At 41.9% G+C, this 25,801-nt stretch overlaps 2 protein-coding genes across 4 annotated transcripts in view; one reads left to right on the top strand and one right to left on the bottom strand.

Moving 5' to 3' along the window:
• Positions 1-18,392, bottom strand: part of Dusp10 (dual specificity phosphatase 10) — a 39,633-nt gene extending 21,241 nt beyond the window's left edge. The window contains exons 1-2 of one of the 3 annotated variants that reach the window (XM_076832376.1): positions 17,926-18,392; positions 14,832-15,683 (exon numbers count right to left, since the gene is read on the bottom strand). In XM_076832376.1, coding sequence (XP_076688491.1) covers positions 14,832-15,642 — 811 coding nt within the window. In that variant the 5' untranslated portion in view covers positions 15,643-15,683; positions 17,926-18,392. Of the gene's footprint in view, positions 1-14,831; positions 15,684-17,706; positions 17,794-17,861; positions 17,880-17,925 lie in introns of those variants that run through there. The other 2 variants (XM_076832378.1, XM_076832377.1) reach the window with 2 other exon arrangements.
• LOC143379654 (uncharacterized) lies at positions 18,240-19,653 on the top strand. Its single transcript, XM_076832380.1, has one exon. It carries the CDS (start codon positions 18,823-18,825, stop codon positions 19,540-19,542), a length of 720 nt encoding a protein of 239 aa, XP_076688495.1. The 5' UTR covers positions 18,240-18,822; the 3' UTR covers positions 19,543-19,653.
• Positions 19,654-25,801: the final 6,148 nt, after the last annotated feature.

Genomic DNA, 25,801 nt, shown 5'->3' with positions numbered 1-25,801 from the left:
CAAAGAACACATCTCTGTTTCGCTAGCCCTATTTAGAGTGGTCAATAGGCACATGTGGCTCATGGCTACCATACTGGATAGCACACAGAGAGATATTGCTATTGGAATTAAATGAGTTAATGCTGAGTGCCATAATCATCCCCATTCTACAAATGTTAACTAAAACGAGTATGTTTGTGTACGTGTGTGTACATGCAGAGATAGACACAAGGATGGAAATCTAAGGCACTAGAGACCACACAGCCCTAGGAAGTTAGTCATCTCCCACAGACATCAAAGAGCTCTTTTTTTTTTTTTAAAAGAGAGAGAGGCAGAGAGAGAGAGGGAGAGAGAGAGAACTTTACATTTATTTTTCAGTTATTGGCGGACACAACATCTTTGTTTGTATGTGGTGCTGAGGATCGAACCCGGGCCACACGCCTGCCGGGCGAGCACGCTACTGCTTGAGCCACATCCCCAGCCCTCAAAGAGCTCTTTTTATCCCTAAGAAAAGCAGCATGTGAACTTGGAGGAGAGAGGATCGATTATCCACAGCATGCTCTTCTATTCCCTATCTCCTATCTCCCAGGCACACATTTTAATACCAGCAAAATCAAGGAGCCTTAGACAATAGCTTTCAATGGGCAAAGACACTCTGGAAAGCAAGATGCAGCCAGAGGAGGAAGTGGGGAGGAGGAAAAGCAGCTGGGGTGCTCCCAGCCCCCTCAGGCCGCTTCTCAGGGCCACTGTCCCATCAACAGCCAGTCACCCCTCCCCAGTCCCCTAGAAAAAAAACTGCATATCATGAATCCACAATAATGTGGCTAGTAGGAGATTGACATCAAGGTAATTATTTAGGCAGCTTTGTACCACCTGACTCTCAGGCCCCAAAGCATGTTCTAATTTTTTAACAATAAAAGATACATGTATTAATATGAAAGCTCACTCTGTCCCACATTCAGCTTTTCCTTGTCTTTGTTAGAGAGCTACCAGACAACATCGTTCCTATATTATCTGGTTTCATGGGTTCTCACTGAAATGGGGTGGGCCTTCCTTCAAGGTAGGAATGAAGAGATTCACCCTTCTTACATGATAGGCAAAATTAATTACAATAAATTCAATCCAATTCATGTACTTAATCAAGGAAGACAAGTTAATTTGCTCTCAGAGAATCTCTCTCATTTAAAGGGCATTTTACCTCAATTTGGCAAAAAGAACAAATGGGGATTTTCTTTCTGTTCCGCCTAGGTTTGCTTAAGGACTCAGGAGACCAGCAGTGCACTAAAACTCCAAGGCTTAAAAAGGGGGAAACAAACACATGTGCTCAAGCGCTCACAAATGGCCTAACTCTCAAGTCAGGTTTGGTGGTGGAGTGACTTGGGAGGTTGAGACAGGAGGATCAAAGAAGCTCAAGGCCGGCCTCAACAATTTGGTGAAACCCTGTCTGAAAATAAAAAATAAAAAGGGCTGGGAATGGAACTCAGTGGTTGAACCCATGGGTTCAATCTCCAGCACAGGGGGGAAAAATCTAACTCTTTCTGCTTTTATTGTCCCTTTAAAGTGTCTTATCAACACTGTAAAACTGGGAGTGACTCATATTTATGAAACAAGGAACCCTTGTTGGCCCTGCTAGATTATTCACTTCCACAATAACCTCTGGGTTTTCATAGCGCTGAGTGGTGCCGCTAAACCTCCTCACCCTGCCCACCGAAAGAGAAATCCAAGATGCACAGCACACGTCTCGGAGTTTGAGTAGCATAGGGACACAGGGTTTGTGCAAAGATCTGAGATCAAGGACAAAGACTTTCCATACAACTAACAACTTTGATAGGTAGTTGGCTCCCGAGTTTTGGAAAGAAAAACAAGAATAAAAAATTGAAAGTAAATGAGGGGAGGTTAAAAAAAAAAAAAAAAAGATAAACCCAAGCGGGTTGGCAGAGAAAGCATCCATTCCTTTAAATGGGGGTAAGGTTGGGGAGAGGGTTCCAAACAAAGGTTTCCCTCCAAAAGTTTCTCTTGTTAAAAATGTGGGCCAGGCACAGTGTGCACCCCCTGTAATCCCAGTGGCTCAGAGGCTGAGACAGGAAGATTGTGAGTTCAAAGCCAGCCTCAGCAATTTAGTGAGGCCTTAAGCAACTCAGCAAGATCCTGTCTCTAAATAAAATTCAAAAAAAGGGCTGGGGATGTGGGGTTAAGTGCCCTGGGATCAAAACCCAGTATCCAAAAAAAAAAAAAAAAAAAAAGAAGAAAAGAAAGGTAAAAACAGCCTTAATTTCCATTAATTGGCAAATTGGCTAAGTAGCATGTGGTAATAAGACAGATTAAAGCATTAAAGAAGAACATTTATGACAATAATACAGGAAGCAAAAGTGTCTGCAATCTAAAGTGAAATGAATTTCAGTTTCTATATGAGAAACTCTGGGAAACATGCTCTTATATGGGTAAAGAATGAAGAGAATATGTAAAAATGAAACTAGGTCAGTCAAGACAGGATTAGTATTTTTTTCCTTTTAAAATTTTCTTAATATTTCAACTATGAACATACATGAAGGGTATTTGCTAAGATTAATATTTTTAAATTTTTCTTACATAGAAATAGCATGTACGTTTTCAGTTTGGCACCAATTCAGGACCCCCTCCCCCGAAAAAAACACTATGTAGTCCATCTATCCACATCACTAGAAATACAATATTTTTTTCAAACCTTTAAACAAAATGATCTACTAAGCATCAGAAAGTCTATCCTATAGGGGTGATGTCAAATCATTTTATGAAACCATATTTCCCACATATCCCTTGGGTAAAAGTAAGTGAATCATTAGTAGTAGTATTTAATTTTATAATCATAGTAAGTTTTTAATAAACGTTAGCTGTGATGTGTCAGTCATTGTTTAAAGCACTTTTACATATATTATCTAATTTAATCTCCCATTCATCTCATGAAAAAAGTGCTGTTAGTCTCCCCATTTATAGACAAGGTAACTGAATCACAGACAAGTTAATAATTTGTCCAAGTCCATAATTAGATTAGCGGCAAAGCCAGAATTCAAACTTAGAAATCTGCTTCAGAATCTGTGCTCTTTACCTCCAAACCACACTTCCTTTGCAGGAAAACACAAATTCTTAATAGAAACACAAATTCTTATTAAGAATTTGACTGCAAATGTAGGGGGCATCATGGGCTTATTTAATGAGAAGTCAGTTAATAAGCTCATAAGAAAGGTCTACAAAGAAACTGTGAGCTGGCTAAACACGTGCACCCACAAGACTTGCTTACTGAATACCAACTCAGACACAAACCAAAGGATTACATGGCTGCTGGCTGAAAAAATAATTCTGAATTGAGAGCTAAGAAGCATGAATCCTGTGCAATCTCTGTTACTAGCTACTTATATCTTGGGTAAATGATCAGTTTCCATATCTGTAAAATAGGTGAGGTGGACTGAATGTTTAATAAAGGTCCCAGGGCGGGTGGGGGGGATTTTAATTCAAAATATAGAGGAGTGAATGCCTATCTTCAAGAGATTATAATCAACATTGTTTTTTTTTTTTTAAGACTGCTGAGGTTCTCCTCAGATCTCTCATTTCAGAAAATTCACCGTTTTACTTACCTTGATTTTATTTTATTTACCTTGATTTTATTAAAAACTTTCTTAAAATGATAACTTTCGTTTTTTTCAGATTAAAAAGATGCTCTTATTTGTAGATTTTTCTTCCCCATTCCCTGATTCCACACCTTGATCAGTCACACCCATTCCTCTCACCCTGCCATGGAGGACCTGGGATGTTTGGGGTGATGTGGCTTTACCAGCCAAGAGGACACACATGTGCCCAGTGTGTGAATCTAGATGCCCTCTCAAGACAGAATTCTGAGAAAAAAGCTGATTCCAACACAGGCCTTCAGTGTCTAGTTTGTTATTCTTTAGAGGTATTTGTTATGCTTGTTCCCAGGGTCTGTCACTGCCTCAACCTGCCTCAACCCCAGGTCCCCCAAGTTGTATTGGTAGACTTAGAACTCAGAAGGAAACACAATAAAAACACAAATGATAAAGTTGAGGAAGGGAGAAATCAAAAACAATAATCACTTGATAGGATCTCAGTTCACTTAACCCACAGAATTCACTTTCCCAAAGGCTAATGAAAACTAGAGATTCTTCAAATACATAAGGAAAAAACAATCACTAGTTTATCATGTATATTAATAGAAGAGAGAATGAATACAAAGCACAGTTGATCAAATGAATACCCTTGGACTAATTAGGGTCTTTGGGATAGATAGACATGGGTGCATTACATATTTCTTCTTACTCATTGTTCCTAAATTCGGACCTCTCTTTCTTCTGACTTATCTTATTTCCCACTCTGGAAACTGAGTAAACATATTTATATATTAATATCATTATCCTTCCACCCACAGTCTACTAGAAGAACGTATTTTAAGGTTCTGGCACTAAAAATGCAACAAGCAGAAGCACAATCATGCTATGCCCAGGCTCAACCATGTACCTGCCGAGTGATCTTGGACAAGGGCTGGCAAGACACAGCAGGTAGGTTCCCGATTCCACTACCAAGGTTTCCCATCCAATGCAAGCTTCTTTCTAAAAATTGTTTCTATGACCAGGTTCAGGAACTGCTAACTCTTCCCCCAAGCAACCCCCATGGGTGCAATATGAATTTGACCCATATGTGACCTTCCTGGCGTGGCTATAGTGAGCACCTTTACCTTTTTGTGAGCCAGGTAAGTCGGATCCAATGCACTTGCACAGATTACCTGGTCAAGAGCAAATCCCAGTGTCCAGAGCAAAATCTGACAAGATGGATATAGAAATCCTGAGATCCTGTGCAACAGCTGAATGTGCCTGTGTCAAACTACTCCTTTATTTTGTTGTTGTTTGTGTGTTTGTTTGTTTTTGCTTTGATCCTCCAGACCTCTGGAGCAGTTCAGGGATCCTAATCAGTGTACTGTCTCTCTTGTGCCTGAGCACTAGCCCTATTAAAGCCTTGCTTGGATGGTACTGCTTACCTCTTTGTGATTTCTATCCCTAATTAAGCCAAAGAACCCTCGGATGAGCTGGCAACACAGAGGTGGTAAGTAATGTCAAACAGAGCTATACTTTGCATTTTTGTGATTTTCATCCTGAATTGAAGGATGGGGGGAACCTCATGCTAATTGGTAATGCACGAACCTCTGAGTCTCAGTCACTCATACGTAACTGCTGTTACAAGAGATGATGCAATCAATCGGCACAGAGTCTGGTATAACAGAAACAGTCCACAAATGTCAGAAATAATCATTGCAACTTTCCAAAGTTTCTTTGATTAATTTCTTAGTCCTTTAAAATCTCTGCCATGACCAAAATTTAAAGTTTTCAAAGGCTAGGATATAGTTTGGGTCAAAGTCATCAGAAAGCCACCTCTACCTTAAGGATAGAGTAAAGCAATGGAACTTTTACTTGAGGATATACAAGAAAATTGGGGAAGAATGATGGCATTAGAACTAACATACCTCACAAATAAAGCATGGCTAAGGCAACTACCAAGAACGAGAAACAGCTCACATAATAAATAGACACATGGCCAGCCTGTAAAGAAGGTGGGTATTAAAATCCTAAATTTTCCTTTTTTTCTGTGCTGGTGATGGAACCCAGGGCCTTTCTCATTCTAAGAAGCTATTCTACTGACATATCCCCAGACCCTATACTTTTTTGCTTTTCTTTTTCTTTTTTCTTTTTTTTTTTTTTGACAGTGCTTGGGAACTGAACATAGATCTGGTGCAAACTAAGCATGTGATCTACCACTGAGCTACCCCAGAGTCCAAAAACCAAGCTTTATAATTCCTGTTCTCTCACTTGCTAGTTAATGATATGACAAAAATATTTATAAGTGGGGATATAAAACCTCTCCCAGAAAGATGCCCTGAGAACTCAATAAGATACACATATAACACCCCAATGCCCAGCACACAAAAAGCATTCCAAGGTGAGAATTGTTTTCTCTTCCAAACTGCCTGGGAAATAATTCTCTAATTTCAAGGATGATGGGTTAGAAAGAGCCAGAGTAGTTACAAGTGTTTAAATGATGTTCTGCAACATATTCAAATATCATTCATGAGAACCCTAAGATCCATCCTCTTAAATGTAGTATTTTAAATAAGAATAGAAATGCAAGATCTAAGAAAAGGTCCCCTTGTCCTTTCAGGAAAGGCTCTCTGAAAAGTTTACGTCTAGTCTCAACATTTTGAGAGAGAAAGAGAGACACTGAATGACTAATAACAATAAGAGAGTCGAACCTTGGAGCCCAGAATTCAAGTCTGAGAGGTGGAAGATGTACTGCTGTGACCCTGAGCCCTGAGCAGGACTCTGCCCTCCTGCTGTCCTCTTCTCCTGCTTCATAGACCTCTTATCTCACTTTGTATCTTCTTCTTTCTTGCAAGTAGTGATAGCTAGTAAAAGAGTCCAATGGTAGTGGACTTCGGGGCCGTGATGAAAAAGTGTGAGATTACTTTTTCCATAGAATAAATATAAGGGTTTTTTTTTTTTTTTTTTGTATTTTCTTTTGTTTTTTTGTTTGTTTGGTTTGGTTTGATACTGGGATTGAACCCAAGGGCGCTTAACCACAGAGCCACATCCTCAGTCCTCTTTTGTATTTTATTTAGAGACAGGATCTCACAGAGTTGCTTAGGGCCTCACTGAGTTGCGGAGGCTGGCTTTGAACTCAGGATCCTCCTGCCTCAGCCTCCCAAGCTGCCGAGATCACAGGCGGGCTCCCCCAGTCCCTGGCAGAACTAGACAGCGATGTTCTGACTGGGCACAGTAGAGCCAGCCTCCTTACCACAGAACACAAAATACAATCAGCTGAGCTCACATTTCAGCAGGAGAGGATAATTTCCTCAAAGGCAGGACAAGCCTGACACCACTCCCTTGGCTAGGCAGTTTCGGCAACTACCAGAAATGAGCAGCAGATGCAACCCACCTGCAGGCGGGTAAAACAAGAAGGCAAAACTCTGTGGAAACATAAGGAAGAGCTGGGCTTTGTTTGGTTTCCCATGAAATTGGAGTGGGGATAGGGGTGGGAATGAGTCAGCCTTCACCATAAATAAAGCATTAAGAAATTCAGATAATTTGATGACTCCATCAACCGTTTTCTTCCTAGAAATGATCTTCTACTCTGCCAGAGGCAGAGCATGGGGTAATAGCCTTTATCCTGTATCAAAATACCAGGCCTGCACAGTTCATTTCCCTGTGCAAAAAAGCACAGGCTCCACGTTTCCTTCTCCTTTAAGTTAACATAAAATATGAACCCTGCTGGGGGAAGGAGATAGAGAGTTCTCAACTTTTAAGTAATAACAGATGACACAAATAACCTGGGGGTGGGAGGGAGGGTGCTAAGATCTTGCTCTTGGGTTTGGGATGAAATACATCTAAAAAGTCAATTCTTCATCACTAGGAAATAACATTAACTTGAATACAAAATGGGTATTTTTAAATGTTTTACAATTAAAATTTAAAATACATACTCATTTATCTTCTTTTCGATTTTTTTCCTGAATGACTAAGATCATACTCAATGAATGTCGAGTATAGAGTATTTAGAAAAAGTCAATAAAAATTTGCCAAAGAGGGATCCTCATTGTTTAGGAGAAATAACAAAGGCTTTAGAGTCATGGAGACTTATTTATGTTTTCTTCCCAGTCCTGTCCCTTAAGAGTACTACTTGCAAACATTGCCCCTGCTGATCCAAGCAGGCCAAAACCTTGTGTCAGAAATACTGTTGCCACGCTTGTTTGCTTAAGCATGCCCTTTTTCGCAGAGAACATGCAGGGAAAATAAACACAGGCCTTGTTCCCATCAGCAACACGTCCAAAATTAGTGGGGTTCAAATGATAAAGTTCCACTCCACTGCACAGAGTAGTCCTGTCCACCCTGAGCTCCACAGGCAGCGAGAGTGCAAGTATATTTCCTTTTCTATTAAAAACCAGCAAATCATTTCTTTTCAAATCAAAACACTGGAAAGAAACTTTGTTGGCCCACAATGTACTTAGAGAAGGCCAGGCTCTTATTTGAAAGAGAAAAGGAGAGAGAAAAAAAAAAAAACAAAGTACAAACATGTACTTCCCAGGAGAACAACATTTCCTGAAGACAAACTGCTCCCTAAATAAGACTGTGAGGCAGAGGAGGCTGGAGAGCTCGAATACATACAGGATCTTCAAGGAGGAGAGGAGCTGGGAGACTGGCCTTGTCCAAATGGGCTCTCATTCTAACACCTGGATTGAAAAGGTGATGGTGAATTCTCAGCTGCACACTAGTGCTTAGCATACAGAAGGCACTGGGTGACAGTTACTTAACAAATGAATGACTCACCTCTACTCACCAGGTTGTACAGCCATCGGCCCACCTATCCAAAAGTCACCTGAAGCCTGAGATGCTTGGGTGCTCTGATATGTTTTTCAGCTCTTCCTTAAACCATTTAGTTCCTCAGAAAATAGGACTAAATTAAAGTTAATATTTGGGCCTAGGTATAATGTAGATTGCGAGCTGATTTCCAAAGTCCTTTGAGACTTAGGTATTTTTTGCTGTGAATTAAAATTTCAAAATTAAAAAAAAAGTTATTGGTATTCAAAATTATTGATTAAATAGCTTATAGTTTATGCTGTACATTAGATATTATTATCATTGATAATAACATGTACACATACATCACTCTATATACCTGGCAAGACCTACTTTAGCACTAAGGATCAAAGCTCTAAAATTAATCATGCATGTGACCTTGGACAAGTCATAAAACCTCTCTAGGCCTAATTTCCATAGCTGCATAATGAGAAGACAGGACTAGATCAATGGTTCTCAAATTGTGCTGCATGTTGGAACCACCTTCCACCCCCAGGGACGTTTTAAAAATCCTGATGTGCTTGCAGGCTGTGGCCCAGACCAATTTAACCAGAATCTCCGGAGGTGCAAATTGAGCATCTTAAGTTTTAAATTCCTTCTAAGTGATATCAATGAGCAGCCTGTAGTAACAGGTAACAGCTTCTAAATTATGGACCCTCCCAAATCCCTTCCCATTCTAAAATCTGGGAATCTCCAATGCAAAAGAAGGGAGATGATATCTCCTGGGATTAGAATTTCTACCCTTAGTATGTAATGCAACTTTTTAGGCCAACTTGGATTAAATTTCCTAAGCATTGCAGTATTTTTCTGACATCCCCAACTCTGACTGCTGCTAACACAGGGTCTAAGAAAGCAAGGTCTGCTCCAAAGGACCCCTCATGCAGCCCCTGAGGGCATGTGCAGAGATGGCTGTGGCAGGGAGTTTTTCTGCTCCTGTGATTTTGTCAGCCCTCAAACCCGATGGGTTTGCCTCAAGGACCAAGTAAAACAAAGTGTACGTATGCACCATTCTCCCCTCCTGTTCCTCCTATCAATTCATGTTTTGAAAACAGAATTAGGCAGAAGGCTCTGTCTACTTAATTTCCTTTTCCATCGGCTTTTTCTAATCTATAATCATTACCTACCACTGCCCAGAAGAGTGTCTTGAACTTGGCCTTGACAACCCAAGTGGTTACCTAAACTGATACACATTGGTAAGGAAAAGGTGTCGATATTTAGCCTGCTCCCACAGACCTGTGCTGAAAATGACTTGCTGTTTCTCTAATGTAGGAAATTCCTAAAGGACAGGATTGGGGAAGTGGGGTCCAGGTTCTGACTTACAGAAAACTATTCATGTGCCAGGCACTTTATATACACCTCACTTCATCCTATGATGTTAAAATTACCCAGATCTTACAATGGAGAAAACGTGGGCCTCTGAGAGGTCAACAGGAGTTGTTTAAGTTGGTCAGTGGGAAAGGCTGGATTGAAGTCAGGTGTAAGAGAGCTACACTTCACTTTGCTGAGCACATAGTAAAGGGACAGATGGTGTAAGGACAGGCAGGGGTGGGGGGGCAGCTCACTTCTATTCCCTTTTCACATGCAGTTTAATTAGGAATCAGGAGGGTGGGTGCAAAGCTCAGACAGGGTACAGACAACTGCATAGCAGTTCAGGGAAAATGTTCAGGAGTCACCATTCCCTCCTTACTCCTCCATACCCCAGCTCCTCACAACATACACCCTCCCCCCTCCTTCCCTCTACCCTTTTATAGTCAGACTACAATCCTTCTTCCAAAAATAAATCGGCCTAATGAGAAGCCAGAAAAAGCAAACCCTAAAAGTTTTATACTTTCATTATTCAGTTATGGGACATTAGTTGGACAGATTTATCATCACATTTTTATAAATTCCCCTACAAATAAATAATGCTAGCATGTGCCCAAATTACTCTGGCCTCTTGACCCAACATGTTTTTGCAATTACTTGGCACTCCAACTGTATGCTACTTAAATTAGGTAACAGTCACCAAGTTATTTTTAGGCCATAGCAACACACACAGACACAGACACACACACGCACAAACAGACACACACACACGCACATACACTCTGCTATACCTAGCTTGTTATTTGTACTCCTTTGGAAGAAGAGCCAAAATTATCTTTATACTGGCACTATCATTTCTGTTCAATCAATAGTAATGATAACATTAAGCTACACTTACTTACCATATAAGGAGGAACTATTCTGTATACTTTACACACAATCATTTAATTCTAGTACTGCCATAAACTAACACTGCAATTGCTATTGTTATCTCCTTTTTGTAAATGAGGAAACGAAGAAATTAAAAACTAAGGCAACTTGCTCAGGGGCACAAAAAGAGAAAACCAAGACTAATTCAGGTCTACCGAATCCAAATTCTGCCTTAATTTCTCCACCTTTTATTGCACAGTTCATGTTTGGCATTTAGCCTTCCTTGGTGATTAATCAGAGGCTCAGAATAATAACAGTAGATTTTATTTCACATATCTTAAAAAATCCTCAGAACATCCCTGAGAGCCAAGGGGCAGGGAAGGGGGTGGTCAAAGGAGAGGCTTTTATTCATCCCTGAAAGCAAGACAGAGATGGGAAGCATATTTTTCACAGGGTCTCTGATTTCTGAGCACAGCCATTTACATGGTCATCTAATTTTATAATGTCTAGAAATGTATATTTCAGAATCCTTTTTGTTAGGGAAAAATGTGCAATCTATGTTGCTCATTTCTCAGGATTTTTGCAGTATAGAATCTAACTTCCTAGGTTATAGCTCCTAAACTATTTTCCTGGCCTTCCCTTGTTCCACCCCCTAAAATGCCTCTGGTACAGAGCAGGCCTGTCAAAGATTATAGCCAGTCAGTCAGTCTTTGTTTTGTGTTAGCACAAGCAAGTACAGGCATGGGCTCTGTCAAGGTGAGCACCTGACACTGAAGTACTTAGTAGTAAAAAATGTCCATTCTATCCTGTAAAATATTCCCACCATTATTTAAAGATTAAGTTTAAACATTAAACACATTTTAATATTTTCAAATACTCTCTATACTATAAACTATTTCAACAAGAAAAAAAGAGAAAGCAAATAGGGAAAAAAGTAATAATAGCTTATACTGATTAACAGGGACAGTGATTATACACTTTGCTACTTTTCTACATGTTTGAAAATATGTCATGATAAAAATTTTAAAGGCATATATTGCCATAAGGAGAAGGTGGCAGTAGACTATCTCTTCCTATATAGATAAAAGACAAATTATTTTTCTGAACCCAGCTTTGTTGAAGAAAAAAAAAAGTAGCCTTATAAATATCAGAGCAAAAATGGTAGCTTTCTTTTATGGAAGATCAAGAATTGTCTAGCCTTCTTATTCAATTTGGCCAAAAACCAAGTTAGAGTTGATCAGAAATTGACTTCAGGTAAAACAGACTGTAATTCTTTCAAAGACTTTGCAAATCCCTAACTATTTGTTCATTTGGATCCATTTTCATCAGGTTGAGCAGAAGCAAAAGTCTGATGCCATTTATTCTTCCAAGGATGAGAATAAAACATGAATTCAGACATAGGTCACAACAGGGAGGCGACTATAAATTAGAACAGTAACTTAATCCCAGGGGCTTCCGTGCCTCTGATCAGTTTCTTCCCAACCTGACACAGCATTACTAAAATGGCAACCCAGCAGCCGCTGGACTTGACAGGCAGCACCAAAAATGGAGAGCATGGCATTGAAACCGGGGGACATAAAACCTGGACAGGGAGGGTAGCAACCAGTGTTTACAAACACGAACCAGAGACTCAGATGGGTCAGGCATAAATTACTCCAGATTGTTCTGAAATCTCTGGAAATAAACTTACAAGACCTACAAAGAAGTTTCTACCTTATATTCTAACTACCCCCCCCACCCCATACACACATATCCTCCCTGGAAAAATCACTCATTCCAAAATGGTACCACTACTACTCCTGCTGAAATACAATCTTAGATCACAGAGGAAGGGGATTCCTAAAATAAATCTCAGAAGAGAAGCCACACCAGGATGGTCTTCTTGGCCCACTCAAGAACCTGGGGGAAGTTGTTGACCATTTCTTTTGAGAAAGGCCCACCCCATTCTTCACCTCAATGCTGCTCTGATATTCACCTCGGGTTTGCCTAGATGAAAGGACAACAGGGACATTCTAATGAGGATCCATCCCTTTCTCTCATTCTTATCTTGGGTCCCAATTTTAGGCCATTCCATCAAAAGATATCAAATGAACAAAACAGTAATAAAGAGAGTACATTACAGACCCACTTGCACCTGAACTATGTAAATTCAACCAAACTTCCAGGTATTTGAAGAAAAATCCCCCCCAAATTACAAATAATCCAACCTCTACCACCAGAGCGTCTTCCAAGTTCACCGCTGCGCTGTCTCACCAACCCGAAAATGACGAGCCCTCCGCTGCGGACACCCAGGGCGCCTGGTGGTGAGGTCAGCAGCGTGTCCTGCCCCGCCCCACGGAGGCAACCTTGCTCTCTGACACTGAGGAACAAGCCCAGGCTGCCCCGATTCTCAGATGCATCCACAGGAAAGGGGGAGAGGAACCCCATTTCATCAGCTGCCCTCAGGAGATTGATTTATCAGTAATTGACAAGCCAACCTTCTACCCAACAAGGCCCCTTGAAAAATGCAGGGTAAGATCTACAACTCCTCCTGATCATCCCCATGTTCAAGTTCAGGGTCATCTTATTTTCTGTTGCTTGGCATTTCTCCTCTGGTCGTGCTGACACAAAAACCATGCTTTTTTTTTTTTTTTTAAATCAAGAATGTCTATAGAAGAAAAGAGACCAGCAAGACCATTTGTCTTTGTTCCCGAAGACAAACTATTACAAATGGGAAATAGGAAATTTGTAGATGGTATTTTCTCATCTGAAAAAGACAAACCAGGATTGTGGTGAGAGAACAGAAGCACAGAAGAAAGGTAAACCTACTGGGAAATACTAAAAGTCAACCAAACAAGAATACAAAAATAAAATACAGAGCTACATAGAGGAAGCCTGAACATATTTGTGACTCCAAGTAAACCTACCAGTACTATCAAATAATTCATGGAGCTTGTGAAACTCTCTGCATACAATTCTATGACATTCTTCCCCCAGAGCCCATGAGCCTTAATGAAAGATGTGCCCTTGTGATATCTGAGCCCAAAGAGAGAAAACTTGAGAATAAAATATTAAGTGGGTAGTGGGAGGGGACTACTAGCAAAGGAATTCAGGACCATATTTCCAAGAACACTGCTTACCAAAAGGCTGAAGACCTCTCATGGAAAACAAGGAGAATGGTGGCAGAGCTGTCCCACAAAGCTAAAATAAGTAATTTGTTCACCTAAATCACCTGTTGCAATTTAAATATGCAAAGTGTTCAAAAGAACCCAGCAACACCTTTGATCAACACAGTTCAGGAGACAGGTTGGAGATGTGACCCAGAAACTGTGTACCTTGGCTCAAAACACAAGAAGAGAGAAGAAAAAGGATGACTATTTCTCATTACTGTCACCAAGTAGAAGATGCCAAAGAGAAACGAGGTGCAGTGTCTGAGAGCAAAGAACTGCAACTGGGCTGGACACAAGACCAGGGCTCCTCTGCTAGGTTAGATAATACTGTATGGAAGGGGCTCAGAGAAGAGTGGACAATTAATTCCTCCTCTTGGGGCTCAGCTTCACTAACCTCAGAGTTGTTCTACATTCAGTGTACGGGCAAGGTGACCTACTACTCCCTCTTGGGAGGAACCACCATGCCAATTGTTATCAGGTGAAGCCAAAAAAGTACAATGAGTTGGAAAGTGTTTCATAAAAATCTTTCTGTCCCCTTGGAGCTTTGGCAAAGGAATGGAGGTATTCGATGAACTTACACTTCCATTTTACAAATAAATCTCTGCCCTTGTTGAAGGTCATTTTATAAGCCATATAAAAGTCAAGCTGATCAGAGGTAAGAAAGAGGAAGAATCTCCCACAAAAAGAGCTGGTACCTGTAGGTTTACTTGTAGTTCACCAGAGTTGCTTCCTCTGTTTCATCAACATTGGTTAGGTCTGAGAGACAGCAACTTTCCAATTAGTTATGGACTGGAACAGAAAGCCACCAGACCAGGCATGACTTGAGACACCATCTGGTGGTATAAAGCCCCTTTTTAGAAGGATGACAAAACAGTCTCAGAGAGGTGAAATGACTTGCACAATGCAAATCAGAAGCCGAATCAAGGGTAGCACCCAGATCTTCTGACTTCCAACTCAGTGCTGCTGGGTTTTTCTCACTATACCAAAATAATAAAGAAAGGGCATGGCAGAGAAGACAAGAAGAGAGTCTGTTTTGTTCTCTGGTAGCCAGGGTAAGGAGAGGCTGCCACTGCTAGGAGAAACCCCAAAGTGAACCCAGCTAGACAGGACTGTGCTTGGGACAGAACAGGGGCATTACCTTTCAACACCAGAGGTTCTTTGCCTTCTCTCTTCAGGGACTCGAGGACTATGTGAAGCGGCTGGGAGGGCATCACTCGGCTCGGTTCATTGGTATTCTCATCATAAACTATAATTTCTTTGGAAAAGATCCTCTTGAAAGAGTCCTTGCCTTCCCTACAGGAAATCAAGTCTAGAACAGTGATCTTGCCTTGCTGCAGTCTCCGCCGGCTGATCTTATCGGCACAGTTAATATGGACAGCTCCTTGGATGTGACTTTTGTTGTACTCCATGAAGGGCCTGCAGTCAATGATGACAGGGCCCTGGCTTGGCAGGTGACTCTTGCTGCATTTGGTCATCTTCTTTGCCAGGTCATTGGGGTAGATTATTTTGATGCTGGCTAGCTGCTTGGGGGTCCCTGACACAGGGCTGCCCACCCCACCTGATGGACTTAAAGAGCCTATATTCTCATTGTTGTTGACCATCTGGTTAGCAGGGCAGGTGGTAGAGGTTCCAATGGCGGTAGTGGCAGTGCCAGCAGCGATGGCTTGGGTTTGGGCCTGATTGTCCTTGTCGTAGGTTGCCACAGTGCAGCAGCTGGCACTGCTGCATCCACAATTCAGGGAGCGGGCAGAGCCGCTGGATGAGGGCATATACGTCAGATTCGCAGCCTTGAGGGACACAACTGTGGTGGCGATGACAGGACGGTGTCTATTGCTGCCTGGGGTGGCAGAGCCAAGATAGCTAGAGTCTAAACAAAGGTTGAGATCCTGAGGTCGGACGGGCCTAGATAGTGCCACTACTACCCTGTCGTCTAAAGGAGACGGAGGCATGAGGAGGCTGAAAACTGGCAATTCAAGAAGAACTCAAGAGTCTGTAAAGAAGGGGAAGGGGGAAAGAAAGAATAAAGTCATATGACACAAAAGGCAGTCTCATCCAATCCCGAGGAAAGGTCTTTGCATATTTCTGAGCAAAGTTGTCCTAGGTGCCCTTTTATATCCCACTATCAAAGCTCCAAACCCATTTAGATAAATTCAAAGAGGATGCAAACCTGAGGTTCCCGTCTATTTGGTTGCTGAGTGTAAGGCTATATTAGCCTTAATACTGGAAATGTTAATGAACAACCTTTCCCGGACTACATCAAAGTTCAGCCTTAGAGAAGGTAAAAGCACAAAGAATTAGAAAAGCTAAAGACAGAAAGAAAGGTTCTTAAGAGGCATCTATTCTGGGCCTCATCTCCTGGGCAGAAGTATACTGCATCTGAGAAAAAAACTCATCTGTTCACCCTTGCATGCTTTCCATTTAATTCCTTTACCCACTGCAAAGGCAAAGAGATGACCAAGAGCATTGGCATGGCTCACAGAAATATACAGCATCTAAATATACATCAGGGCGGATGTCAGCCTTCTGCAAATCAGAATGAAATTATCCCCATAAGTGTCTCTTTAACTAGGAGCTATTCTTGCTTTCCATTCTATTAGGTCCTTTGAAAAGCACAACATAGTCATATTAAAACCCCACATGTTTCCTGTTAGCCTCTTATTAATCAGTCTGCATTTCCCCCTTTTACTACAAACTGGTGTCCTAAAACGAAGTCTCAAGCCAGAAAGCCAAGTCTGTAAACCTCAACCCTAGCAGATCCATCACCATTGCTTCCCTGCTCACATTCACCTCACTCTTTCCTCTGAGAAAAGGACCCCTTGGAGTCTCCTTCCCTCTTCATCTCCTGCATTGGCACAGGCTTTGTATCCTAGAGCTTCTCTCACTTGGAGCAGCTGATTTATATCAATTTCAATCCCAAACTGATACCCCCCCCCCTTTTGGTGAGAGTATGGCTTCCATATAGAGGACTTCAATTTCCCCTTCAACAGAGACAGGCTAATTGGGAAGTGTTTCCCACTGGGTCTACTTCAGAGGGTGCCTGAAAAGGGACAGTTCCTTCCTCCCTTGAGGCACAGGGTCACTGTACAACACAGCCCTGCTGGCTTCTCTCTTTCTAGTAGACATGCATACAGCAAAGAAACCAAATCCCAAGCTGCTCACTTAAAACGAACTTTAAGAGCTGCCTGGAAAAATGCCATCTATCATTCGTCCACACACAATCTTCACCATTCTCTGACACAGAGCCAAAGTGTCACAGGCAGAATCCACACACGCCCGAACAGGAGCAATACCCACCATGCGGGCCAGCCAGCATATCCCCATAGACTCAGGTTTCTCTCACCCACCTTTGGATGGGAGCAAAGGATCCAATCTCCAACCTCCAACCTCCTCCACTCCCTTCCCTCCCTCTTCCCTTGCGTAGTATTTTTTTTTTTTTTTTAAGAGCGAGTACTATTCCAGAAACTGTAACTGTTTCCCAGATGGACCGAGCGGTAAAAGTCTTTGCTATTTTGTTACCTAGTAGGCTACGTCCAGGATCAGCAGTCCACTTCTTTTGAGAGGGACACAAGAAACGTTCAAAGGGACACACGCGGGGACCCCCCACCTTCACCAAAGTGCGCGGCTCGCACACACGCACTGAGTGTATAGAGAAATCTGCATCCCTGCAGCAGAGGGTCGGGCGTGTATAGTGCCTGTGAAACCATCCAGTCTGGCCCAGGAAATCTCTTGGAGAAATACTGAGCTATCCCCTCTCCCTCGTTAGTCTCCCTTCCACCACTGGGCAGGGGCTGGAGAGAAAATTAAGTGGTTAGAGAATGCTCCTTTCCCACTCCTAGAGGCACTAATCATCCCCTTTCCTAGCCACACAGCGCACTCACAAGCCCCGGGCATTTAAAACTGCCGCAAAGCATCTCAACAAACCTCATTTTTGCTTCACCCCAAATCCAAGTAGACTGCAGAGAGTAAAACGCACAGGGCAACGGGAGCCAACAGCCCGAACCTTAAAACCTTACCTGCTGTGGCTACTCCGTCAGCATCACATCTCTGTCTCCGTTTCTTCTCTCCCTCTCTCTCTCTCTCTCTCTCTCTCTCTTACACACACACACACACACACACACACACACACGCACATACAAACACGCGCGCGCGCACGCACATAAACACGCACCGCTTTACAATCCTCCACCTCCACTCCTGGGCTCGGAGTAGCAACTGCGGTGACTTCCACTTACTTCATAAATAAGTGTAGCCCTCCACCATCTGGCGCTCGGCTTCAGCTAAGGACTGGCACACTCAGCCCCCATTCACTTGGCTTCATTGATCTCCAGCAGCAACATAGTTACTTTCTCTTTTGCTACACTGTAAATGTAAGGTTCTGAGGGGGCAGGCCGGCCTTCGAACGACGGCGGGTTGGGCCAATAAGAATCCGGAGAAAGACGACCGCTACCTCACAGAGACCCACAGCCAATGGGCAATCGAGGGGGAGGAGCTGAAGGCGTGGCCTCGTCCCTTTAAGGAGGGTTGATCCGACGCCGCTTCGGGTCCTCTGTGTTATAACACGGGAGGTGATGTCATTGGCAACCAATCAAAAACTTAAAAGAGCCAGTCGGAGCCCGCGCGGAGCAGCTGCTCTCTATTTACATGTAAACCGAACCGGCAGGATGCAATTAACCCTTTCCGGGGCTGAAGTGTCAGTGGGCAGCGCTCGCCGCGCCGGCTAAAACTGGTTCTGTCTACTTTCGGGAACCCTCCGACACCGATTCATTCAGAGGCAGACCACGATGTCTTTATTTTTCCTTCTTAGGATTGATGATCCAAAGTGTTGAACTAACTTTCTAAAAGCAAGGGACAAAGCGTAACCTCCGTTCCTAACGGGAAAGCCGGGTTCTCCGAGTCGCTCGAGGTGACTGGACAAACCCAAGCCCAAGATACACGGACGGCACCGAGTTTTGAGAGCTGGGGCGGGTATGAGCGCGTAGCCAGGGGCGCGGAGCAAGGGGCGTCGCTGCTCCTCCCGCCGGTCGCCCTAGGGAAGAGCGGCCCGCCTAGCCTGGTCGCTCTGGTGTCCTCAGGGCAGCCCCGCTCAGCCTCGCGACCACGCAGAGTTGGTCGGCCGCGTTGACCCGCAGATGTCGCTGCCCCTCCGGCTGCCCCATTGCTTTCCGGCGCTGCGGCAGCCCGTTGTCCTCCGGCTCCCCTTCTTCCCAGCCCCGGTTACGCCGCCGCCGTCCCCGGCTTGGCCCCTGGAGCTTGACTGCAAGCACCAAGGCGACGCTCGGGAGGGCTGCTTGGAGGAGAAGGCTTGGGTAAAAGCCAGAGGCCACCCAGGTGGCGGCGCTCTGAGCTACAGCACCTGCACCATCCCCCAAAGCCCTAGGTTCCGGGGCCTGTCGCGCGCGCAACACTTCCCCGAAGCCCAGCCTAGGCCCCTGCCGGCTGCCTGCTCCTCCTCTTCCCTGTATCCAGGGTCCCGGAGCTGCGCCGGCGGCCCACAGGCCACCCGCGCTCCGCTCCTCGGCCGACGCTCCTCCGCCCCGCAAAGCTACAGGCGAGCCAAGGACCGCCAGCCTGGCGCTTCTGGAACAGCCAGTGCGGGCAGAAAAAAGCCAGAGCCAAGAGTAAATAGCCAAATTGAATGGAGCTGGAGGAGCATCGAGGAGGCGACGCCGCCTCTCCCAGTTCACTGGACTTTTGCCGGTAGTGAGTTCGCAGGCCTCCGTACGCATCTCGAGAAGAAAAGTGGAAAGCTGGGTAAGCTGCCTAGCGCTTCAACAGAAAAATCCCAGGGAAACTGCAGAAATTTGGCCTGGAATACAAAAAGGAGTGGACAAGCCCAGATGAACTGTTAAAGAGTTTACATCAAAGAATCTTTAAGAACTAAAGAGCTTCTTCTATCCACCCCTTTTGTCTCCTCTTTGCTCAGAGAGAAAAGGGGAAATACTGAAATAATTACAATAAAATAATACAATTGTGAACACTCTGCAATATTTGATTTTTTTCTTTGATCTAATTGGAAATGTTTGGAGGGGTACCTCAGATGCCAGGTCTAATAAGCATATGAAGAGACAGGGACTTATCCTTAAAGTTAAGATCTAAAATCAGAAAGTGCTAAACCATTGCTGGTCAACTATCCTCAGTTGAGGTGTTTTAAGAGAAATTCCCTTGAGTACTTGCACATGGATGCAGGCATAGACACAGTTCATCTTCCCACACACACCAGAGTTTCAATGCATATCAGATGTATCTAATCTCTTTAAATAGGATGGGATTTTGTGTAGATCCCTCCTCATGCACAATCCAACACACCCACATTCATTCCCTTAATGACAACTAATGAGTAATCCAACACACACACATTCATTCCCTTAATGACAACTAATGAGTACTCAGCTCCCAATAGTTGGTCCTTGTACCTTTGAATTTCAGCAAATTGTGGCCAGGAAAGTTGGATTCTAGGTAATTTCCCTAGGACTCAGATAAGAACTTCCTGGAAAGGTCTACCATGGATCTATTTGGAGCTGAAAAACTACAAATCTTTTCCTAAGCACATAGAATTATTGAAAAAAAAATGTTCACTAATTCTGGGAAAATTCTAAATCCTGATTCTGACTGCCTTGTATCTGATCAGTCAGTCACTGTGTTCATTTATGTATCTGTTAAATGGTAATACACCAGTTCAGAACAAAAAGTACTCAGGCAAGCGAGAGGGGAAAAACGATTCTCTTTTTGATATTCAGTATCAAAGGGTATTCAGTTAGAAATCATTGTACTTGCTTTAGAAAATGGAGTGCCTCTATATAAAGGCGCTGGTAATCTATAAATCATGAATTCATTGCTAATACCTCAATATCTAAGCCCAAATAAAGTAGGAATTTATACAATTGCAGAAGAGCTCTTCTTTTCCACAAAGCCCCAATGAGGAAAGTAACTTCAAAAAGAAATATAACTCATTTAATGCAATGGTTATTTGATTATAGTTTCAAACTAGATTTATAATTCGGTTGACTAAGATGACATCTTGAAAGTGTGCATTTTATATTCAAATTATAGTCATAGGAAAAAAACTCTTCTAAGTTTCTTTTGTATAAAAAGAGGTGATTTTGTTCCTGTTTTTGAGTCATGAGTGAAAACACTATTTAAAATACTGCCCTCAGGTTTAAATATGTATTATCAGTGAATCAATGGCCATGAACCTGTTCTGCATACAGAGAACCAGAAGAGTCTGAACATTTCAGTTTTAGTCCCAGGGAAACAATAAAAAAATCTTCACTGTATTTGAGTGTTGTTTCATGATTATATTGGATCATAGCTTCACACAGCACAAGAAAAGTACAATTTCTTTCAGCATAAAATGCCATGTGTTAAAGTCAAAAGAAAAATGAAGACAACTTAGGCCAGATATGATGTTTGATATGGATAGTGTTAAACAAATGTATTAATTAAATTACTTCCTTTATGTACATTGAGATTGTTGAGTATTTGGGACAATTGCAAAAACATGGAGTCTTCAAAATAATACTCAAGGTCAAGGTAGATTCAGGGAGATTCTACAATTAAGGCAGAGTAAGGCTTACCAATAATTTAGCAATAATAAATCCCAGGATAAAGATGATCTTAAATCAATAAGAAGTAGGAAATGAGCTAAGGAATAGAAAAGTGAGCTGTAGAGCAATTGAGGTCATTGGGCCAGCACTCTCCAAGTCTAGGGGAATGCTGGAGAAAGAGAACCTGAAGGAAGTGGCTGCTGTGGTCTGCATGTGTCACTTCAAATCCACATGTTACTTAGTCACCAATGCGATAGTGCAGAGGTGGAGCCTTTTGGAGGGGATTAAGTCATGAAGATAAAGCCCTCATTGGGTAGGAATAGGGAGTGGATTCATTCATTCCCTTCCATCCGTCCTTCCATCCCTCCTATGAGAACACAGCAGTCTTCACTTCTAGAGTTGAGGGCAGCAAGTTATCACCTTGGAAGCAGAGACCAGACCTTTGCCAGATTTGCAAGCTGCTAGTACTTTAGTTTTAGAGTCCTTCCAACTCTGACAAACAAATTTCTATTCTTTATAAATTACCCAGTCTCAGATATTTGGTTCTAACAGCAGAACTGGACTTGAGACAGTGACCAATGCCGGGATAGAACAGAAGCAGGACCATGTGCTTTTGTTCTTATCCACAGTTGGGTACAGGAGGCCTGCAGGCCTTCCTCACCTGAATTCATGAGCAGAAGCTTTTGTGCCTGGGGAAAGGCTCTGTGTCTCTGTGTTTGAGTATGGTAACCATTTGACATATGAGATTATTCAATGCTTAAAATGAGACTACTTGAATTAAGATGTGTGAGAAGTTTAACACATGTTAGATTTTGAAAACTTCATAAAATATGTAAAATATCTCAGTTATTTTTATATTGATAACAGGTTGAATTATTTATTTTTTAGATATGTTAAGTAAAATGCTATTAAAATTAATTCTACCTATTTATTTTACATACAAGATGGCCATTAAAAAATCTTAAAGATTTAGGCAATTTATTTATTTCTGTTGGACAGTACTGTTGTAGAACTTATAATTGCTTCTTTGATTTGGGTCACTTTGATGCCAAAGGCACCAGAACCACAGAATATTAGATGTGGGTGGGACTTCACAGCTTATCTAGGCCAATGGTTCTTAAACTGTGTTAGTATGATCCAGGGGGAGATGGGATACCAATATAAGTGGGGGTAATTGAAGCTGGAGCCAGGGTAGGCTGGTGGGGTTCCTTAGCCACACTCTTATCCCTTACCACTCCATACTTGTTAGAGATAGAGATATAATGTTTTGTTTAGGAGACTCCAAAATAAAATATCATTTAATGAAAAGATCCTGGTTGTTCTTTTGGTTCTACTTTGGTGCTTAATCCTTGCCCCTTGTTTTACCTATAAGGCAATTTGAGGCCCAGAGAATGGAGACCGAATGCACAAAGTCAAGCTTGATCTCAGACCTTAGACCTCTTTTCAAAGTCCAGGCTGGCCTCTACTGGCCACTCAGAGGTGACTGACTGAATAGGGGAATCAGTGAACTCCCTGTCTTCACTTAGGCAGGCAAATCACCTTTCTAGGAAGTCCAGTTCTTTCACTAATCCCCCATTTGTGACTTCACAAGTACTTGCTGCTTTTTTTGTCAGAGGATTCTGCCTAGGTCCAGGAATGTGAACCACTGGCATAAACTTATTTTCTTTATGTAAATAAAAAACAAAAACTAACTTCTGGATCATGAGTCTCTGGCAAGGCTCTCCTCTGTGGTGGATGACCTATTATTATTTATTATGTGTTACTACATCAAAGCCTTGTTCACATTTGCCCCTCTACCAGGCTGAGCACTCCTGTTTTATCCTTAGAAGATGCCTCCAGAACCACAGTCTCTGACTTTAATAGCCACAGCTGAAGTGTGTTGTGAGATGTGAAGTTGAAAGTCAAGCAGGCATTCTAAGCAGTCTCAAACTCCTTCCCGACTTTCTATAGGTCTAACACAGTCTGAGCATCTTTAATCAGAAATCTCAAAAGCCTCCAAAATCTGAAACTTTTGATCATTGAGATGCTGTGAAAAGAAAACCCATACCTGACCCCATATGATGGTTTGCCATCAAAATGCAGATTCACAAAAAGCATTGTGTAAAATTACTGTAAGCCTATACGTATTAGGTGTGTATAAAACATAAACTAATTTTGTGCTTAGATTTGTTTCCTACCCCCAAGAAATTGCATTATTCTTATGCAAATATTCCAATGTCCAAAATATCCAGCCTCAAGCATTTTGGATAAGGGATAGTTAATCTGTAGTAAAGAATTAATCTAATTCTCTCAGCATCTCTTAGTAGGTTCACACTGTACCACTTATGTACATACCAAGGTCCTTTAGATGACCAAGTGTGCAGTAATGTGCCCACTTACCTTTATAGATCTCAATTCTAAAGATCTAGAACTTGGAAAATAAATAATAATAGGCAATATTTATTGAGTATTCTGCTATTTGTTAAGTGCTCTTGTGATTCATATGCATTAACTCATTTAAATCTTCACATTCACATTCAAGTTCTAAGTAAATACTTTTATTAACTTTAATTTTAAATGGGGAAACAGAAATATAGATAGGCTAAGTACTCTGCGCGAGGTCATACTGCTAGAAAACACAAGAATCCACATTTGAACCCAGAAAGTCTCAAGCAAGAGCATCTGCTTTAAGCCTTTTTGTGTTATTTAATTTATTCTCTTTGCAATTTTATAAACTTCTATCATGTCCAGATCTCTCAGACTCCAGATGACCAAAATAGTTAAACTCTTTATAAGAATTTTCTATTCTTTGTTTTCTTCTGGGTTTCTCTGTTTTTCGTTTTGTTTTGTTCTATGTCTTCATTCTCCCAAATGCATTCTTCATGTTGAAGACAGGGTCAAAACTTCCACTCTATTCCCATAAGCATCCCCAATGTTGCTCTGAATTTTGTAAAGAGTTTGGTTATTGTTGCAAATTGGATTGATGAATTCAAGGAAGTTCCTGTGACATTTCTTTTCTTTTTTTTTAAGAGAGAGAGAGAGAGAGAGAGAGAGACAGAGAGAGAGAGACAGAGAATTTTTTAATATTTATTTTTCAGTTTTCGGTGGACACAACATTTTTATTTTATTTTTATGTGGTGCTGAGGATTGAACCCAGCACCCTGCACATGCCAGGTGAGCGCGTTACTGCTTGAGCCACATCCCCAGCCCCCTGTGACATTTCTATCACAAAGACCATGTGTTGTTGCCATCCCATCCATAGTACCTGGCACAGAAACTAGCACATAGTATGATCTCAATAAAAGTTTCTTTTGAGTGAAAGAAATAATGAATTGAGCATTTTTTCTTATCATTCCTATTCCATTTGGACTGCTATAATAAAATATTAGAGACTGGGTGGTTTACAGGTAACAGAAATTTATTTCTCACAGTTCTGGATGCTTGAAGTCTAAGATCAACGTACCAAGCATGTTCAAGTTTTGCTGGGGCCCTCTTCCAGGGTGCAAACTCAGATGTCACCTCTGCCTTTACCTGGAGAAAAGTGCAAGAGGTCTCTCAGGCCTCTTTAATAAGGGCATAAATCTCATTCACAACCTCATATGATCACTTCACTTTCTTCTCAAGAACTAATCACTCCTAAAGGGCCCATCTCTTTGGGTTTCATAGTCTTAATATGTGAATTTTGTTGAGGATACAAATATTCAGACAGTAGCATGCACACACTCTTGAATTGCTTTTTTTAATATGCAGCCTGATTCATCTGATACCTAGTTTTTAGCTACTGATTTGTTCTTCTTCCACAGCTGGAAGTTTAGCAACCTCTGAAGCCCCTAAATTCAATCTTCTTTTAAATTATTTATGTAGACCCTAATCAAGTGTTTATCTCTGGAGAATCCCATTGGTTACACATCACTTCTTTTATTTTCATTTTTTTTTTTAAAAACATATTCGCCTTTTTGTAGTTTAACTCCAATTTCTTCTTTCATCTAACAACTATGGAAATATCTTCATTCTTCTTATTGTAATGCATTTATTTGTCTGTTTGTTTATCTAATGGTGCTAGGGATCAAACTCAGGGCTTCACACTTATTAGGCAAGCACTCTGCCACCCAGCTACATCTCCAGCCCCTAATCCATCTCATCATAATCCAAACTATACTCGAGTTTTTTTTTAATCTATCAGCACTCTTTACAATTATGATTGTTTTATGTACTTATGAAAATTTTTCTTCTTTTTCACTGAGTTCCAACAGAATGAAGCCATCTTTTTTTCTTTTGTGTTAGTCAGCTTTTCATTACTGTGTCAAAATATCTAAGATAATCAACTTGAAAGAAGGAAAGGTTTATTTTGGCTCATGATTTCACAGGTTTCAGTTGATGGTTGGTTGGTCCCACTGCTTTTCAGGTCTGTGGTGAGGAAGAACATCATGGCAGGAGTGTGTGGTAGAGCGAAGCTGCTCACTTCATAATGGCAAGGAAGCAAAAGAGAAACAGGAAGAGGACAAATCCCCTCCAAGGGCACGCCCCCAGTGATCTAACTTCCTCCACCTAGACCCCACTTCCTAAGATTTCCACCACCTCCCAA

Source organism: Callospermophilus lateralis, chromosome 13 (genome assembly GCF_048772815.1).
Source record: "Callospermophilus lateralis isolate mCalLat2 chromosome 13, mCalLat2.hap1, whole genome shotgun sequence".
NCBI classification, from domain to species: domain Eukaryota; kingdom Metazoa; phylum Chordata; class Mammalia; order Rodentia; family Sciuridae; genus Callospermophilus; species Callospermophilus lateralis.
This window is presented reverse-complemented; position numbering and strand designations above follow the sequence as displayed.

Excerpts from the sequence above, each read along its gene's own strand:
- LOC143379654 (XM_076832380.1), top strand. The coding sequence starts at position 18,823 with ATGTCGCTGCCCCTCCGGCTGCCCCATTGCTTTCCGGCGCTGCGGCAG.